This window comes from Rhopalosiphum maidis, chromosome 3 (assembly GCF_003676215.2).
Source record: "Rhopalosiphum maidis isolate BTI-1 chromosome 3, ASM367621v3, whole genome shotgun sequence".
Taxonomy (NCBI): Eukaryota; Metazoa; Arthropoda; class Insecta; order Hemiptera; family Aphididae; genus Rhopalosiphum; species Rhopalosiphum maidis.
The window spans coordinates 1,615,461-1,636,723 of record NC_040879.1 but is presented as its reverse complement, the minus strand read 5'-3'; the positions used below and the strand labels follow the sequence as shown (position 1 = coordinate 1,636,723).

General features: G+C 27.2%; 3 protein-coding genes across 3 annotated transcripts; 2 read left to right on the top strand and 1 right to left on the bottom strand.

Moving 5' to 3' along the window:
* Positions 1-14,463: 14,463 nt before the first annotated feature.
* LOC113560066 lies at positions 14,464-15,744 on the bottom strand. Its single transcript, XM_026965846.1, has 2 exons — positions 15,603-15,744; positions 14,464-14,678 (listed from the first exon to the last, which is right to left on the bottom strand). Exons 1-2 carry the CDS (start codon positions 15,742-15,744, stop codon positions 14,464-14,466), a joined length of 357 nt encoding a protein of 118 aa, XP_026821647.1.
* An 88-nt stretch (positions 15,745-15,832) lies between these two features.
* On the top strand, positions 15,833-17,569 carry LOC113559811. Its single transcript, XM_026965569.1, has 4 exons — positions 15,833-16,287; positions 16,565-16,639; positions 16,913-17,011; positions 17,264-17,569. Exons 1-4 carry the CDS (start codon positions 16,252-16,254, stop codon positions 17,552-17,554), a joined length of 501 nt encoding a protein of 166 aa, XP_026821370.1. The 5' UTR covers positions 15,833-16,251; the 3' UTR covers positions 17,555-17,569.
* On the top strand, positions 17,556-18,779 carry LOC113560065 (zinc finger MYM-type protein 1-like). Its single transcript, XM_026965845.1, has 3 exons — positions 17,556-17,581; positions 17,707-18,582; positions 18,701-18,779. Exons 1-3 carry the CDS (start codon positions 17,556-17,558, stop codon positions 18,777-18,779), a joined length of 981 nt encoding a protein of 326 aa, XP_026821646.1.
* Positions 18,780-21,263: the final 2,484 nt, after the last annotated feature.

Below are 21,263 nucleotides of genomic sequence, written 5' to 3'. Positions count from 1 at the left end.
GTGACCGTGTTGGATGCCCGAAACCGGATGCCTGGACGACAAACGTCGAGTGTGTATCTACCTATATTAAATATCAAAAGATACGATGTATTCGAAATTATATATTTCAATAATATTTCGTAATACGGAACTTGTATACCCCTTCTCGATGCTTGACTGTGCAGCATTCACACTAATTTTCTAGTATATAATATTATATATTATAATAGGATTATGTTATATTATTATTCGATAGGTATATACATACACTTGAAATGTCGTCCTAAATTGTACGACTCCACGACGTAAATTCATCATATTTTGGTATATTGACCTAACATTTAAGTACATTGTATTTATATATTTTAGTATACTTACGGGTCCTGCCAAGTAGATAAACACTATATTGACAAAATGTTTAACGCGGCCGTTTAGCATTTCAACCTACATTTATTGGCCGTTATGGACAGATGGATACTTATGTATTAGATTATAGATCGTCAAGTTACCAATTATTAATATTGCTGCCGCCGAAAATATAATATGATTTCATAATAATATTATAGTCCATTACTCTTTATACTTTTACTATGGACCATATGGGCCCAATTAGGGGGCACTTAGGGTGTATTAGCACCCCCAATTTTGAAATTAGCACTCTCAAATATTTGTTTATAATAGGGTCGGCCAAACAGTCGATTGCAAACGATTTCATAGTCGATCGTGTTAGAATTTATTTTTAGCCTATGCATACGAAAATCATGGTGGTTAGGTTTTTTTTGGAAGTCGATCCTTAATGGTGAAGTATATTTGTAGTAGATGGTGGCCAAAAAAGGTTGATCGCCACTGGTATATAATAATATCACATTCAAAATAACCAAAACATTTATTTACCCATAAAAAGCTTTATACTATGCACTAGTAAACCGATTTTATTAATAAAATATTATATATATTAATATATTTTGTTCGTAATCAGCCCCTATTTTAGTGTGCAGTACTGAAATGCATGTGTAATGTACTATGAACTAAAAAAGTGTATACGTGTATTTACAAGCGTTTTTAGTTTTTACTTATGTGCCAAAAAATATATGCAAATGTAGTAAAATTTTTAGTATGGTATTAAGTACTATATATCACAATATCACTAGCACAGTAATACAAAAACAGTCCTTTTATTCCAGTGGGTAAATATAGAAACACCTCATATATATTATATATTGTATGTTGCAGTATACCGACAGAATCTTGGCGTCCGATATTATGTAGACCCGCCAAGTTCAACAATAATAACGTACCTACAAATGACACTTTTGTATTTTACCTACTACAATATAAAGATTTATAGACTCGGACGATGGTGACAATGATTTTTTTTACGGTTCACATCATACGACGTACGTTGTTATGGAAACCTTTTAAAATGGTAGGTAGGTACTACTTATTAGTAGATATTTATTCTATAACATGCCGAAATATTTTTTCGGCAGACTATATTTTTTGAACAAATTTAACGAAGTACAGCAGTATGCAGTACTACGTCAGAAAGCCGAACATTTGCATCCTCAGTACCATATATACGATGTACATTATACATGTTTGTAGACGACATACGTACACTGCAAGTTCTCGTCGTCTTCTTTGTGTTTCTTGTTCCTTAATTCTACCCCTGTACAGCGATAAATAAAATAAATTGACCTCTGTATAGTTTCTGCTTATAGAAAGTGTGACCGTTTTATTTGTGTTGTATTTGTACTATATTTTTTATACGTATGGCATTTTAGGTGTTATTGTTGCTTTCCATGGTTTATACAGTGCCCCACCACCCCGTAAAAATGATGGCTGACGGGTCATTTTAGAAATGAAACTAACTGCAAGAAATTTATATTGATATGGGTCGTCACTCGTCGCTTGCAGTGTGTTACAATGGTTATTTTTCTGTAAAGCCGAGTAAATGTTCGACTCTCACGTATTGCTCTCCTTCTTCGACTTATTATTACCAGGCCGCCGTTGCCGTGTTCTGTGACTGACCATATGGACGAATCCCCAGACATGCAATCACCGATGATCGCACGATTTTAATAATGTGATAAATAATAATTTAATAATAATATTTGGCTAATGTAAATAAAAATTATATTTTTATTTGGGCTTATTGCGCACAGCGCAAACACAATGAATAACATATTATAATATTGCAAACCTTAAATTGTTAAATAGGTCAAAACCAATAAATTATTTAGTTGAGTTATAACTAAGAATTGTAATATTCACGTAATAAAGTGTACTGTGTACTGAGTATATGGCGGCTACGAAATTATGACATCACGCGTATTTCTTATTAATTATAGCTTGCTAAATAATTGTTATAAATATTTTTTAATGGGTTCTCATCTTTTTTGATACTAAATATTTTTAGTGTTTTTTCCTAAATCTTAATATTAAGTAATTATAAGACGTACATATTTCGTAAATGAAGAAATAAAAACTATCGATAACTTTTAATAGCTTGAATCGCATCATCTTGTCACTTATTTTAATAATTATTCGATTCATATATTTTTTCGATTTTTGATAAATAAGAAATTGTTCCAAATCATATACTTTACAAACAATTTTTTCAAAATCATACTCGTAAACAGATGTCAGATACACAAGTACCCGGTATAAGATAAGGCATAAAATTATAAAATATAGGAATTTGAAATTCCATCGAAAAACTGCGTCGTATATGATATTATCAGTTTTGTAAATGTATGTATACAACCACAATCATTGTACGCGGGATTTCTATAACAAGCGAAACATATTTCAATACTGCTGTGAATAGATCAAACACCTACCCTATATGTATGGATATTATATACAGCGGGCACCTGAATTCTTCACAACAAAGCATAATACACAAAAAGTTTTGGCCATTTATTGGGCGAAAAATAACTTATGATGGTTTGAATAATATAATATATATTTTATCATCCTCGAAACGCACCGGATGCAAAATAATTTTGAAATTGTTTAATTACGACAAAATTATTTCAGTACACGATTAACATCAGGTGTAGTAACAAGTGTTTTTAGTTTGTTTCCCTATTACAAAAATCGATAATGAAGTAAAAGTCAATATTTTGTTGTGGCAAATTTTGGAGTTTTTGAAATTAGAAAAAGAAAGAGAAAATAGATTTTGGGTTCACCCGATTAATCAACTATAAAACCTCTGGTTTTATTCATGAACTAAAAAACGATTTAGAAAAATTTTATAACTGCTGCCGAATGAATATTAAAACCTTTTATGAGGTTTTAATCCTAGTTGAAAACAGAATAAAAAGTTGAATAAAAATTTTAGGAGAAGTATTTCAGCTGAGGAAAGATTATTAATAATAATAAGGTAAATTTTGACAGTTTATTCATTTTTATACTTGATCTTTAAAATACAATATTTTGAACGCCACTAGACGAAATATGATTATTGTAAATTGAATGCATACTTATAGGAGGGAATGAGGGACAGTAAATGTATATAATCATATATCAAGCTATAAACTATAAAGGTACAATAACAAACCGATATCAAATATATAAATATACATTAGATTCTAATGATTAGAACACTATATAATATATTATTATGTTCAAATAATTATCACATATATCGATAATCAACGAATTTACACACGACAAAATGCATAATGCGTCAAAATGACGGGCACCGAAATGTCCTGCGTTCAAATAACTGCGACGAATTTATCAGACGTTTCCGTTTAGCAGCAGTTGGAATTTAAGTGTATGTAAAAAAATGACATTAATTTCCAATGTTTATCTGTTTAGGATTATTTCTACAATATAATACATTTATGATATTATTATCTCATAACTCACAAATACGGTAATCAACTTTATCACATTGTTAGTGACTAATTACTAAACACCCGATTACCTTCCCTACTAAATTTTTAAATTCTCAGTTCTGAAAATACTCGAAATCTGATGACCAACAAGTCATATAATGCGCAATAGCATTGGTCCGTTAAGTTCCATCTGTCGGAAAGGGCGCGAGCCTCCTCGGGACATGACTGCGGCGGTACAGCGAGCAACAGATATCCAATGGCCAATTAAAAACTGCCCCAGCGTCACTCACTTTTGGTCATGCGGATCGGTCGAGGCAGGTGTCAGCGGGCGAGAGTTGAATACGGATACTATGCGGGTCAACACAGTGGTGAACTCTTCATACGTAAACACATGTGTGCCTATCACTCGAACCAATAACCGTTTGGTAGACCTTCCACAAATCACCAAACTTTGGGGCACTAGGCCTATAGGTTGGTTAAAATGCTACACACACATAGCACGAAAGTTCGCTACGGCGCTCAAGCCTAACCTAACGTAAATCGTTATAATCGTGGTTGCGTTATTCGAGTGTTACCGGCCGATTCTTAAGATAGTGTCTTGAAATCTTGACAACTAAATTCAGAAAATGATTAAAATTTTTCATTATTAACTCTCATATAACTCATTTAACCTAATATTTTGAATGCACTATAAACAAGTGTATTCTTTAGTTACACTAATTTTACATTCAAGTTCAATAAACATTTTGATAGATTTCTACTATCTTTTAAGGCTTATCAAAATTATTATTTCTTATCACCTGTTAAAAGATTATATTTCATATTTTGTTGTAGTTTTACAATAATATATCGTATTTAAAATTCAACTGTAAATGTTTTTAAATGTTTTGTATTAAGAAGGAAGTTTGTCTGTTAGTTATTATTTGTTTGATTCCTTTTCTGAATTATTCAGTTTTAATCACATGCTAATTTTCATATAAAATATTTGTTCTCTTTATGGTGCGTAGTAGTGATATTTTATCTTTCAACAATTAAACATATTTAACTGACAATATATATTTAAATAGCAGTACAGCAGATCACTCAAGCCATGTTAAGACATGAATTGGCATTCATACATACTGAAAAAAAATATCAACATCCTATATTGAAAATAAACAACAAGATACTGATAATAATAATGGACTTATGCAATGTACGTGTTATTCAATAATAATGAATAGTATTAAATTTGATAGAATCTGATTGAAAAAATTGTTTAGCTTGTAATCTTGTGTCCTAAGGTTTTCTTAAGCAAATAAAATCTTCTTAGTTTCGCAACGTTATATGATATTTTGACGAATATATACAATTCATACTTTGAACTGTTTATAAAACACTCATTTCTCAAGTTAGTGTCTTGAAACCTTCACTACTAGATTAAGAAAATAATTTTTATTTAGCATTATGAACTTTCAATTGATTAATCTAAGATGATACTTTATGATTACTATAAAATATACAATCAAATGATAATATTGACGAATGTTACCGATTCATATTTTTAACTGTTTATAAAACACTCAATTCTCAAGTTCGAGTTATGAAACCTCCACAACTAGATTAAAACATAAATTGGAACTAATAAACTGTGGGGAAAGTAACAACCTCCAATGTTGAAAAAACCAAGAAGATACTGATAATAATAATGTACATATGCAATGTTCGTGGTTTATAATAATAGTGAATAATATTAAATTTCTTTAGAATCTGAATGATAAAATTAGTAAGCACCAATAGCTTATAATCTTGTTTCTTAAGGTTTTCTATACCCGATAAAATCATATTAGTTTCTCAACATTTATGATAAATATATCCGATTAATATTTTGAACTGTATATAAAACACTCAATTCTCAAGTTCGAGTTTTGAAATCTCCACAACTAGATTAAGAAAGTGATACCTATTTAGCATTTTGAACATTTAATTATTTAATCTAAGGTATTATTTCCTAATAACTAAAAAACCATATGTTTTTATGATAGTTTATACCAACATTATCAATTTATATTATTATTTGCTTCTAAAACAATAAACATTTAAGTTATTATTCAACTATTATGTATAATTAATTGAAAACATTTTTTAGAAAGCAGCCATGCAGATCACTCAAGGATTAATGAGACATAAATTGGAGTTCATACCCTGTGGGAAAAGTAACAACCTCCAATGTTGAAAATAAACAAGAAGATGCTGATAATAGTAATGGACTTAATAATATTAAATTTGTTCAGAATCTGAATGAAAAAATTGGTAAACACCATTAGCTTGTAATCTTGTTTCTTAAGGTTATCGTTGGCAATTAGAATCTTATTAGTTTCTAATCATTTATATGATACTTTTGTTAAATACATCTGATTAATATTTTGAACCGTTTATAAAACACTGATTTTTCAAGTTAGTGTCTTGAACCATTTAATAATAGAGTAAGAAAATTATACTTTTTTGCATTTTGAGCATTCAATTATTACTTCTAAGCTGTTACTTTATATTTACTAAAAAACAAATGTTGTTTTAATATATTTGACCAACATTAACAATTTATATTTTCAATCTGCTTATAAAACACTGATTATTTATGTTAGTGTATTGAAAACTTCACTACTAAATTTAGAAAATGATACTTATTTAGCCTTTTGAACTTTCAATTATTTTTTAAAATTGATACTTTATAAAAACTATAAAAAAAACAATCATATGGTAATTTTGACAAATATATATCCGATTAATATTTTGAACTGTATATAAAATACTCAATTCTCAAGTTCGAGTTTTGAAATCTCCACAACTAGATTCAGAAAGTGATATCTATTTAGGATTTTGAACATTTAATATTTTAATCTAAGCTGATATTTCCTAATTACTAAAAACCATATGTTTTTGTGATAGTTTATACCAACATTATCAATTTATATTGTTATCTGCTTGTAAGACAATAAACTTTTAAGTTATTATTCAACCATTATCTATAATTAATTGAAAACGTTTTTTTAGAAAGCAACCATGCAGATCACTCAAGGATTGGTGAGACATAAATTGGAGTTCATACCCTGTGGGGAAAATAACAACCTCCAATGTTGAAAATAAACAAGAAGATGCTGACAATAGTAATGGCCTTATGCAATGTTCGTGGTTTATAATAAAAGTGAATAATATTAAATTTGTTTTGAATCTTAATGAAACAAATGGTATGCAGCATTAACTTGTAATATTGTGACTTAAGGTTATCTTTGGCAATTAGAATCTTAGTAGTTTTTAATCATTTATATGATAATTTTGTTAAATACATCTGATTAATATTTTGAACTGTTTATAAAACACTGATTTTTCAAGTTAGTGTCTTGAACCCTTTAATACTAGATTAAGAAAAATATTCTTTTTTGCATTTTTGAATATTCAATAATTAATTCTAATCTGATACTTCATAATTACTAAAAAACAAATAATGTTATAATATTTTTGACCAACATTAACAATTTATATTTTCAATCTGTTTATAAAACACTGAATATTTATGTTAGTGTTTTGAAAACTTCACTTCTAAATTTAGAAAATGATACTTATTTAGCCTTTTGAACTTTCAATTATTTATTTAAAATTGATACTTTATAATAACCATAAAACATACAATCATATGGTAATTTTGAAAAATATATATCCGATTAATATTTTGAACTGTATATAAAACACTCAATTCTCAAGTTCGAGTTTTGAAATCTCCACAACTAGATTAAGTAAGTGATATCTATTTGGCATTTTGAACATTTAATTATTTAATCTAAGCTGATATTTTCTAATTACTAAAAACCATATGTTTTTATGATAGTTTATACCAACATTATCAATTTATATTGTTATCTGCTTGTAAAACAATAAACTTTTAAGTTATTATTCGACCATTATCTATAATTAATTGAAAACGTTTTTTTAGAAAGCAGCCATGCACATCTCTCAAGGATTGGTGAGCCATAAATTGGACTTCATACCCTTTGGGGAAAATAACAACCTCTAATGTTGAAAATAAACAAGAAGATGCTGACAATAGTAATGGACTTATGCAATGTTCGTGGTTTATAATAAAAGTGAATAATATTAAATTTGTTTTGAATCTTAATGAAAAAAATGGTATGCAGCATTAACTTGTAATATTGTGACTTAAGGTTATCTTTGGCAATTAGAATCTTATTAGTTTCTAATCATTTATATGATAATTTTGTTAAATACATCTGATTAATATTTTGAACTGTTCATAAAACACTGATTTTCCAAGTTAGTGTCTTGAACCCTTTAATACTAGATTAAGAAAATTATACTTTTTTGCATTTTTGAACATTCAATTATTAATTCTAATCTGATACTTCATAATAACTAAAAAACAAATAATGTTATAATATTTTTGACCAACATTAACAATATATATTTTCAATTTGTTTATAAAACACTGAATATTTATGTTAGTGTTTTGAAAACTTCACTTCTAAATTTAGAAAATGATACTTATTTAGCCTTTTGAACTTTCAATTATTTATTTAAAATTGATACTTTATAATAACCATAAACCATACAATCATATGGTAATTTTGACAAATATATATCCGATTAATATTTTGAACTGTATATAAAATACTCAATTCTCAAGTTCGAGTTTTGAAATCTCCACAACTAGATTAAGAAAGTGATATCTATTTGGCATTTTGAACATTTAATTATTTAATCTAAGCTGATATTTCCTAATTACTAAAAACCATATGTTTTTATGATAGTTTATACCAACATTATCAATTTATATTTTTATCTGCTTGTAAAACAATAAACTTTTAAGTTATTATTGAACCATTATCTATAATTAATTGAAAACATTTTTTTAGAAAGCAGCCATGCAGATCACTCAAGGATTGGTGTGACATAAATTGGAGTTCATACCCTGTGGGGAAAATAACAACCTCCAATGTTGAAAATAAACAAAAATACGCTGACAATAGTAATGGACTTATGCAATGTTCGTGGTTTATAATAATAGTGAATAATATTAAATTTGTTTTGAATCTTAATGAAAAAAATGGTATGCAGCATTAACTTGTAATATGGTGACTTAAGGTTATCTTTGGCAATTAGAATATTAGTAGTTTTTAATCATTTATATGATAATTTTGTTAAATACATCTGATTAATATTTTGAACTGTTTATAAAACACTGATTTTTCAAGTTAGTGTCTTGAACCCTTTAATACTAGATTAAGAAAAATATTCTTTTTTGCATTTTTGAACATTCAATTATTAATTCTAAGCTGATACTTCATAATTACTAAAAAACAAATATTGTTATAATATTTTTGACCACCATTAACAATTTATATTTTCAATCTGTTTATAAAACACTGAATATTTATGTTAGTGTTTTGAAAACTTCACTTCGAAATTTAGAAAATGATACTTATTTAGCCTTTTGAACTTTCAATTATTTTTTTAAAATTGATACTTTATAAAAACCATAAAACATACAATCATATGGTAATTTTGAAAAATATATATCCGATTAATATTTTGAACTGTATATAAAACACTCAATTCTCAAGTTCGAGTTTTGAAATCTCCACAACTAGATTAAGAAAGTGATATCTATTTAGCATTTTGAACATTTAATTATTTAATCTAAGCTGATATTTCCTAATTACTAAAAACCATATGTTTTTATGATAGTTTATACCAACATTATCAATTTATATTGTTATCTGCTTGTAAAACAATAAACTTTTAAGTTATTATTCAACCATTATCTATAATTAATTGAAAACTTTTTTTTAGAAAGCAGCCATGCAGATCACTCAAGGATTGGTGAGACATAAATTGGACTTCATACCCTTTGGGGAAAATAACAACCTCCAATGTTGAAAATAAACAAGAAGATGCTGACAATAGTATTGGACTTATGCAATGTTCGTGGTTTATAATAATAGTGTTTAATATTAAATTTGTTTTGAATCTTAATGAAAAAATTGGTATGCAGCATTAGCTTGTAATCTTGTTTCTTAAGGTTATTGTTGGCAATTAGTATCTTATTAGTTTCTAATCATGTTTATGATAATTTTGTTAAATACATCTGATTAATATTTTGTACTGTTTATAAAACACTGATTTTTCATATTAGTGTCCTTAACCCTTTAATACTAGATTAAGAAAATTATACTTTTTTGCATTTTTGAACATTCAATTATTAATTCTAATCTGATACTTCATAATAACTAAAAAACAAATAATGTTATAATATTTTTGACCAACATTAACAATATATATTTTCAATTTGTTTATAAAACACTGAATATTTATGTTAGTGTTTTGAAAACTTCACTTCTAAATTTAGAAAATGATACTTATTTAGCCTTTTGAACTTTCAATTATTTATTTAAAATTAATACTTTTTAATAACCATAAACCATACAATCATATGGTAATTTTGACAAATATATATCCGATTAATATTTTGAACTGTATATAAAATACTCAATTCTCAAGTTCGAGTTTTGAAATCTCCACAACTAGATTAAGAAAGTGATATCTATTTGGCATTTTGAACATTTAATTATTAAATCTAAGCTGATATTTCCTAATTACTAAAAACCATATGTTTTTATGATAGTTTATACCAACATTATCAATTTATATTTTTATCTGCTTGTAATACACTAAACTTTTAAGTTATTATTGAACCATTATCTATAATTAATTGAAAACATTTTTTTAGAAAGCAGCCATGCAGATCACTCAAGGATTGGTGTGACATAAATTGGAGTTCATACCCTGTGGGGAAAATAACAACCTCCAATGTTGAAAATAAACAAAAATACGCTGACAATAGTAATGGACTTATGCAATGTTCGTGGTTTATAATAATAGTGAATAATATTAAATTTGTTTTGAATCTTAATGAAAAAAATGGTATGCAGCATTAACTTGTAATATTGTGACTTAAGGTTATCTTTGGCAATTAGAATATTAGTAGTTTTTAATCATTTATATGATAATTTTGTTATATACATCTGATTAATATTTTGAACTGTTTATAAAACACTGATTTTTCAAGTTAGTGTCTTGAACCCTTTAATACTAGATTAAGAAAAATATTCTTTTTTGCATTTTTGATTATAAAACACTGAATATTTATGTTAGTGTTTTGAAAACTTCACTTCGAAATTTAGAAAATGATACTTATTTAGCCTTTTGAACTTTCAATTATTTTTTTAAAATTGATACTTAATAAAAACCATAAAACATACAATCATATGGTAATTTTGAAAAATATATATCCGATTAATATTTTGAACTGTATATAAAACACTCAATTCTCAAGTTCGAGTTTTGAAATCTCCACAACTAGATTAAGAAAGTGATATCTATTTAGCATTTTGAACATTTAATTATTTAATCTAAGCTGATATTTCCTAATTACTAAAAACCATATGTTTTTATGATAGTTTATACCAACATTATCAATTTATATTTTTATCTGCTTGTAATACACTAAACTTTTAAGTTATTATTGAACCATTATCTATAATTAATTGAAAACATTTTTTTAGAAAGCAGCCATGCAGATCACTCAAGGATTGGTGTGACATAAATTGGAGTTCATACCATGTGGGGAAAATAACAACCTCCAATGTTGAAAATAAACAAAAATACGCTGACAATAGTAATGGACTTATGCAATGTTCGTGGTTTATAATAATAGTGAATAATATTAAATTTGTTTTGAATCTTAATGAAAAAAATGGTATGCAGCATTAACTTGTAATATGGTGACTTAAGGTTATCTTTGGCAATTAGAATATTAGTAGTTTTTAATCATTTATATGATAATTTTGTTAAATACATCTGATTAATATTTTGAACTGTTTATAAAACACTGATTTTTCAAGTTAGTGTCTTGAACCCTTTAATACTAGATTAAGAAAAATATTCTTTTTTGCATTTTTGAACATTCAATTATTAATTCTAAGCTGATACTTCATAATTACTAAAAAACAAATATTGTTATAATATTTTTGACCACCATTAACAATTTATATTTTCAATCTGTTTATAAAACACTGAATATTTATGTTAGTGTTTTGAAAACTTCACTTCGAAATTTAGAAAATGATACTTATTTAGCCTTTTGAACTTTCAATTATTTTTTTAAAATTGATACTTAATAAAAACCATAAAACATACAATCATATGGTAATTTTGAAAAATATATATCCGATTAATATTTTGAACTGTATATAAAACACTCAATTCTCAAGTTCGAGTTTTGAAATCTCCACAACTAGATTAAGAAAGTGATATCTATTTAGCATTTTGAACATTTAATTATTTAATCTAAGCTGATATTTCCTAATTACTAAAAACCATATGTTTTTATGATAGTTTATACCAACATTATCAATTTATATTGTTATCTGCTTGTAAAACAATAAACTTTTAAGTTATTATTCAACCATTATCTATAATTAATTGAAAACTTTTTTTTAGAAAGCAGCCATGCAGATCACTCAAGGATTGGTGAGACATAAATTGGACTTCATACCCTTTGGGGAAAATAACAACCTCCAATGTTGAAAATAAACAAGAAGATGCTGACAATAGTATTGGACTTATGCAATGTTCGTGGTTTATAAAATAGTGTTAATATTAAATTTGTTTTGAATCTTAATGAAAAAATTGGTATGCAGCATTAGCTTGTAATCTTGTTTCTTAAGGTTATTGTTGGCAATTAGTATCTTATTAGTTTCTAATCATGTTTATGATAATTTTGTTAAATACATCTGATTAAAATTTTGTACTGTTTATAAAACACTGATTTTCCAAGTTAGTGTCTTGAACCCTTTAATACTAGATTAAGAAAATTATACTTTTTGCATTTTTGAACGTTCAATTATTAATTCTAATCTGATACTTCATAATTACTAAAAAACAAATAATGTTATAATATTTTTGACCAACATTAACAATTTATATTTTCAATCTGTTTATAAAACACTGAATATTTATGTTAGTGTTTTGGAAACTTCACTTCTAAATTTAGAAAATGATACTTATTTAGCCTTTTGAACTTTCAATTATTTATTTATAATTGATACTTTATAAAAACCATAAAACATACAATCATATGGTAATTTTGACAAATATATATCCGATTAATATTTTGAACTGTATATAAAAACTCAATTCTCAAGTTCGAGTTTTGAAATCTCCACAACTAGATTAAGAAAGTGATATCTATTTAGCATTTTGTACATTTAATTATTTAATCTAAGGTATTATTTCCTAATTACTAAAAAACCATATGTTTTTATGATAGTTTATACCAACACTATCAATTTATATTGTTATCTGCTTGTAAAACAATAAACTTTTAAGTTATTATTCAACGATTATCTATAATCAATTGAAAACATTTTTTTAGAAAGCAGCCATGCAGATCACTCAAGGATTTGTGAGACATAAATTGGAGTTCATACCCTGTGGGGAAAGTAACAACCTCCAATGTTGAAAATAAACAAGAAGATGCTGATAATAGTAATGGACTTATGCAATGTTCGTGGTTTATAATAATAGTGAATAATATTAAATTTGTTTTGAATCTTAATGAAAAAATTGGTAACCATCATTAGCTTGTAATATTGTGACTTAAGGTTATCTTTGGCAACTTCACTTTCAGTTTTAGAAAATGATACTTATTTAGCCTTTTGAAGTTTTAATTTTTTATTTACAACTGATACTTTTTAAACATTAAAATACATAGAATTATATGATAATTTTGACAAATATTACCTATTCATATTTTTAACTGTTTATAAAACAGTTAGTTCTCAAAGTAGTGTCTTGAAACATTGACTTCTAATTTAAGAAAATGATTCTTATTTAGCATTATGAACTTTTATTCATTAAATTTAAGCTGATAATTCATAAACACTATATAACATACGTTCATATGATAAATTTGACGAATATTAATATTCCAAATTTTTAAACTGTTTGTTGAACATTCAATTCTGAAGGTAAGCTGGAGCTTAAAAAATTGCCAAAAAATTGTCCAGACATCCTTCTTCATATTTCTATCAACGATCAAGTCATGAAGTCGTAATTTGACCCAAAAGATAACTGTTTGGTTAAAATTTTAGGTCTTCATTAATTAATATTGCTCATTCATTAATATGCTACCAAAGTGATGATGTTGATGAATAATAATTTTTTTTGTAAAAAATTCAATCCGAAAAACAATTTGATGTTTACCATCAATATTGTTTCTTTTTTGGGAAATAATTCTTGAAATTTCAATTGCTATTAGTAGTATTATTTTTAAAACTAAATGAAATTAATAAATGCAAATTGGTTTTTTTTGTCACATAGTACATCTGATAACTTCCTATGTTCTACGGAATATAGAAGTATACCTGTATATTATATATTGATTTTTAAATAGACAACAGAATCAATTATAATAGTCAATTATTAATTAATTATGTATAAATAAATTTATTTAGTAGAATAAATCAATGTTATTAATAATTTAACATTTAGCGTCAATTACATGTAATGTTTATGAGTATTTTTATTTAAGTATTGTGTAATTGAATTTCATGCCATCCATAGACCTCCTTCTTCTTATTGGGCTGCGTGTCGTTCCAAAGTATTTATTGTTTTTTGCAAATGGTTCGACGGGATCCCAGGCTTTAGGGGGATGTCCAAAATCTGGGTCGCTGTACCCTGCCGTTGTTGTTGTTGGATCCGGATTCCAATTGCACCTCTTTTTCCTTTCACCCATCACTTGTAAATATATTCTTAGATTAACATAATTTATTTTTATGAAGCGATATTTAAAAATTTGACAATATTGTATAGATAGGTATAAAAGCAATAAGTACTTGCGTGTCAAAGTGTTAATAAAAAATAAATAAACATTTAAGTATTTCATATTTAAGAGTATGTTAGCGCAATATTTGTTTTTTCTCTCATACCCACATGCGACATATTATTTAAAACGTTTTCACCTAAAATCAATTTTGGTGACTGAGTTTACTATGAAAAAAATCACAATGATTGTAATTGGAAAAATAATCTTTTACAAATTTTTTACTGTTTTCTAAAAAATAGTATTTTTATTGATGTTCAAATTTTAATATCATATTAAAATATTAAAAAATGCTTTTTCTCACATTTGTTAAATATTAAAAATATTTTTAAATGATTTCTAAGAATTTAAAATAATGTTTTATCATTTTATTTAGAATGGAAAACTGGTCGTTTGAACATTTTATTAATGTTTATAAATTAATGAATAAACCATTTTCCAACTTTTTTTTAAACATTTAAAAAATATTTTTTGCTACCTGCTATAATACAGCTTAAAATTAAATATTACCAAGTATATATAATAGCTAATATCCTCAGCATATTATATTATTTTATTGGCGATTTACCGTTATTATTATTTTTGTATTTTAGTGGAAGAAAATTGTGAAATATTAGATTGTATAAAGTGTTTATGCAGTATTTATAATAATCAAATTAGAAAAAAATATATACAATTAAAAGCAAATCAATAAGATATAAAATAAAAATATTATGTTTAAAAATAATAATATTGGTGATGGTAAAATAAAGTAATAAGTCTAACAATAAATAAAAAAATACATGCACAAAAAATAATATCTATAAATATTTTATAACGATAAAGATTATGATTTTTACCTTCTAGATTCGGGAGCTGATGCTGTGCTTCTACCGGTCTTGTCTGTGGAATCGTGTCGGGTGCATCATGGGTCGGCATCGCTTGTACATAGATAGTGACTCCAAGAATCACGAATAAAATTGCAATGGTAGATAATTTCATGTTGATGCAGAGCTGAAATGATACGAAAAATGTTATTGGAAAAATTCCTAAATAAAATATAAACAACAGGCAAGAGCAGTGGCGTAAACTGGGGGTCGCACGGGGTCGCACTTGCAACCCCTGAAAATATCATAGGGTCGCAAGAGTATCTTTTTGCGACTCCAAAAAATTACGATTTCAATTATCAAAAAATTGAAATATCAATATAATAATAAACTAACTAATTTATATTTTGAGAACCAATGTTTAACGTTGTCTTGAAGCACTGGAATTATTATTATACTATATCCTTTCCACATTTATTTATAGTTTTGTTATTAATAATTTTCTATTATTATACCAATATGTATATTTATTGTGATCGGCCGACTCGAGTCTCAATGGTAGCTGATAATGAAAACGTGTTTCATAGTTTAAAATTACTATTTGTTTGTTTTATTCATGAATTTAATTTTTACACTTGTTATTTCTTATTCGTGATCGACTTAAAATTAAGTACTTACTACAATGGACAAATTTCTTATAAAAGTATCGAAGTCAAAAGTAAGTGTCTATTTTTACTTTAAATTCATATAATTGTTTAGTCTTTAGTACACATATTTAGTATACATTAAGTTAAGAGTAGCCATTAAAATATATTACTGATTTATATTATATTAAAACTACAATTTTGATGAATAAAACAGTTTATTTTTGATCTGTAATTTAATTTTTATATTAATTATTAAGGTAATATTATATTATTGGGAAAATTAAATTTATTTTGCTATATATTTTTTTATTATTTTGATTCTAATAAATTGTTGTACCTGCTTATTAGAAAAATACTAATGCTGAGAAAAATGTTAACTTACCTGAAGAAAACCACCTTTCCCCAGAAAAAAGATCAAAAATGGTAAATACAGTTAATACTTAATTTCATATCATATCTTTAGTATTAATTTACAATTTATTGAAATTAAATTTATATTAATTTAATATCATTTAATATTTAAGGATATTTTGGTTAACAGTAAACACTTTACCTTAATAAATTTAAAGTGAAAATTCTGTAACTAGTTACCTACGTTAAATAAATAATAGTAAATGTATTGGTTATTTTGTGTAGTATAAAAGTGATAAATATGTATATAAATCATGTTTGTATTAATTTCATTGATCATTTTAGGATATTCTACCAAATACCAAGGACATAAATCAAATTCAGAATGCTATATCTAGCCATGTAGGTACATCAAAGTCAGATCAAACTACAAATACACTATTGGTAAATATAAAATATTGCATTCAATTTTAATCTTTAAACCAATGATAAAAGTTTTGAATTTTAAATAGTATGTACATGCAATCACAAAACATAAAACAAGTATTGAAATAATTATAATTTCAATTTGTAGAATTTTAAATGTTGTACAAAATAGTCAATATTCACTCATTTTTATACTCTTTAATAAATTGAATAATTGTATATGGTATTTGTTAAAATTTATTTTAATTTCAAGTATATATATTTATCTAGATAAGTGACAATCTTAATCGAGATCCTGGTCATAAGAATACAAATGCTTTAATTTTATTTTCAAGTGGGTTTGGACCGTATCAACCAAATAACATTATATTTCCACAGCATTTAGGAAGAAAATTTCGAACAGAGTGGTATACTTCTTTTCCTTGGATAGAATATAGTCCTAGCAGTAACTCTGCATATTGTTTTTACTGTCGTGTTTTTCCATCTAAAACATCAGATCCAACTTTTGTTAGTGTTGGATTCAAGCAATGGTCAAAAGCTAGTTTCAAGTCTTTTCCTTAGCATGAAAAATCATTTGGACACAAAGAAGCTAGTGCCAAATTAGCTGGTTATAAAAATTCTAAGAAATCTGGGAGTATAATTAGCAAAGTTAATACACACCATCAGCAGATAGTAGCTGATAATCGAGCCTATTTAAAATGTATTTTAGACAGTTTACTTTTTTGTGCTCGTCAAGGAATAGCTATCAGAGGTCATAGAGTAGACGAAGACTCTTCAAACAAAGGAAACTTTCTAGAACTATTAACACTTCGTGCTAAAGATAATGATATTATTCAACGATATTTTATTGAAAAAGAAAAGACATTTCGTTATGTCAGTGGTGATTACACAAATACATTTCTTGAGTATTTAGCTAATATTGTTATTGAAAATATAATTGATAATGTAATAGCTGCGGGTATTTTCAGTATAATAGTTGACGAAACTCAAGATTTGTCTCGACATGAACAAGTCGCAATTATTATAAGATACGCAACAAAAGATTTATCTCCAGCAGAAGTTTTTCTTGGTTTTTATAAAACAGAAAATACAGATGGAGAAACACTTTCAATGTTAATAAAATCAACTCTTGTATCTCATGGTTTAAAAATAGAAAACTTGAGAGGGCAGTGTTACGACGGTGCAGCGTCAATGAGAGGGTCGTATAAAGGGGTACAAGCAAGAATTAAAGAAGAAAATCATTTAGCAATGTACATTCACTGTAATGCACATATTTTAAATTTATGCCTTATAGATTTGGCTAAACAAGTATCTTATGTAAGAAATGTATTTGGAACATTAAATACATTACATAATTTTATTGGTGCATCATCCAAGAGGCATGCGATTTTTGAAAAAATGTATTCAGTTTTAAATATAAGTACATGTGAAGGACCTAAAACTTTAAAAAGTCTCAGTGATACTAGGTGGAGTTGCCGACTAGATGCCCTCAAGGCGGTTTTATTCAATTTTCAAACTGTGGTTAGTACTTTAGAAGATATTTCGGAAAATGATGCTGTTTATGGATCTGATGCTAATGCATTACTAAAGTCAATAAATACTTTTGAATTTTTATTTTGTATATACTTTCTTAAAAAGATACTGTTGTTAACTAATATTTTATCAAAGTATTTACAATCAAGTTCAATAATTTATAGTAATGTACAGTCAATGGCAAAAGAAACAATACAAGAATTATGCAATATGCGGTGTGAAGAAAGTTTTAATAACACTTGGAATGAAGTAGACATTTTAAGAAAACAATATAATGTTTCTTCTCCTATACTTCCCAGAAAGCAAAAAATACCAGCTAAACTTGGCGGTGGATTGAAGGAGGTTGAAAATACTACCATAAATAAACATTATAAAATAAATATATATTTTGCTGTTCTGGATAATATTATAAATGACATGAGTGAAAGGTTTGAAGAAAATAATTTATATATTTTAAACTGTATGCAAGACATACTCTTAAATGATACTCCAAATAATAATTCTTTTAAAGAAATAAATAAAATGTATGGTTTTGATGAGGATAATCTTAAAGCAGAAACAAAAATTTTAAATAGGATGTATAAAGCTGTACATAATCAAAGTAATGTGCAATCAAAAATCAATTTCATTGCATCAGAAAATTATAAAGCTGGATTTCCAACATTAACAAGTTTGATACAATTATTTATTACTATACCAACTAACTCCGCATCATGCGAAAGAAGTTTTTCTTGTTTACGTAGGTTAAAAACATATTTAAGAACCACAATGGGACAATCAAGATTAAACAGTCTTGGAATCTTGCAAATTGAACGTGAAAGATCATCTCTTATAGATAAAGATTTAGTAATAGAAAAATTCAGTGCTGCCGCAGAATGTAGAGGCCGCCGATTACTACTGCAGTAAATGATATTATTCCCTCAGTAAAAAACCAACTAATATTTTAAATCTACCTATAATGTATATATATATATTATATTGTATTAGGTATTATATTACACAAAAAATATAAATGGCAGCTGTTATTAAAATATAAATTTTATAAAATAAAAAAATTGTTTTTTTTTAATGTACTCATATATTGTTTAAGAAAATTATAAATATTTTATTGACAGTAAGTAATTATATACCCTATTTATAGCGTATATTCATAATACTAATTGCCAATAGATACAATATGTGTTTAAGGTTAAAATAGTTTTGTTGAATTTATGTACTTGTAATGTTAAATCTAGAATAAAATAAAATATTTTAGGGGGGTGTGGGGGGCAAAGCCCCCCACAAGTCTGTCTAACCTAGAAACTGATTGCAACCCTAACAATTTAGCCCAATTTACGCCACTGGGCAAGAGAGTATAAAAAATATGTCACTAGACAAAAAAATAATCGGAAATCGCGAAGTACTTACATGTAAAATGTAAACTTGAAAATAAAGGTGACTATTGAGACATAAATGACGATCGGCGCTCCTACGCACCCCCTTTTATGCCCTGGCTGCGGCGGCGGCTTCTTCGGTGTCGAAGTGGTGGTGGTGGTGGTGGTGGTTGTTTCCACCACCGATTACGCGTTGAAGGCCTGTAAGGACAGGAGCCTAGCGGAGCACCGGGGGTGAACGGAAATTCTATTTGGTGAACTGCCCCCCGACCTTCCCGCTCAACCATCGATCGGTCAGCCCACTCAACCACTCTTATCGACAAGTACTGCGAACAAATACAGACATGCGCACAAGGTCAAACACTCTCACTAACACACATAAATCTTTACAGGGGAGTTTCGGCGGTGGTGACCGTGTTGGATGCCCGAAACCGGATGCCTGGACGACAAACGTCGAGTGTGTATCTACCTATATTAAATATCAAAAGATATGATGTATTCGAAATTATATGTTTCAATAATATTTCGTAATACGGAACTTGTATACCCTTTCTCGATGTTTGACTGTGCAGCGTTCACATGAATTTTCTAGTATATAATATTATATATTATAATAGGATTATGTTATATTATTATTCTATAGGTATATACATACACCTTAAATGTCGTCCTAAATTGTACGACTCCACGACGTAAATTCATCATATTTTGGGATATTGACCTAACATTTTGGTACATTGTATTTATATATTTTACTTACGCGTCCTGCCAAGTAGATAAATACTATATTGACAAAGTGTTTAACGCCGCCGTTTAGCATTTCAACCTACATTTATTGGCCGTTATGGACAGATGGATACTTATGTATTAGATTATAGATCGTCAAGTTACCAATTATGAATATTGCTGCCGCCGAAAATATAATATGATTTCATAATAATATTATAGTCCATTACTCTTTATATTTTTACTATGGACCATATAGGCTCAATTAGGAGGCACTTAGGGTGTATTAGCACCCCCAATTTTAAAATTAGCACTCCCAAATATTTTTTTATAACAGGGGCGGCCAAACAGTCGATTGCAAACGATTTCAAAGTCGATCGTGTTAAAATTTATTTTTAGCCTATGCATACGAAAATCATGGTGGTTAGGATTTTTATGAAAGTCGATCCTCAATGGTGAAGTATATTTGTAGTAGATGGTGGCCAAAAAAGTTTGACCGCCACTGGTTTATAATAATGTCACATTCAAAATAACCAAAATATTTTTTTACCCATAAAAAGCTTTATACCATGCACTAGTAAATCAATTTTTTTAATAAAATATTATATATATTAATATATTTTATTCGTAATCAGCCC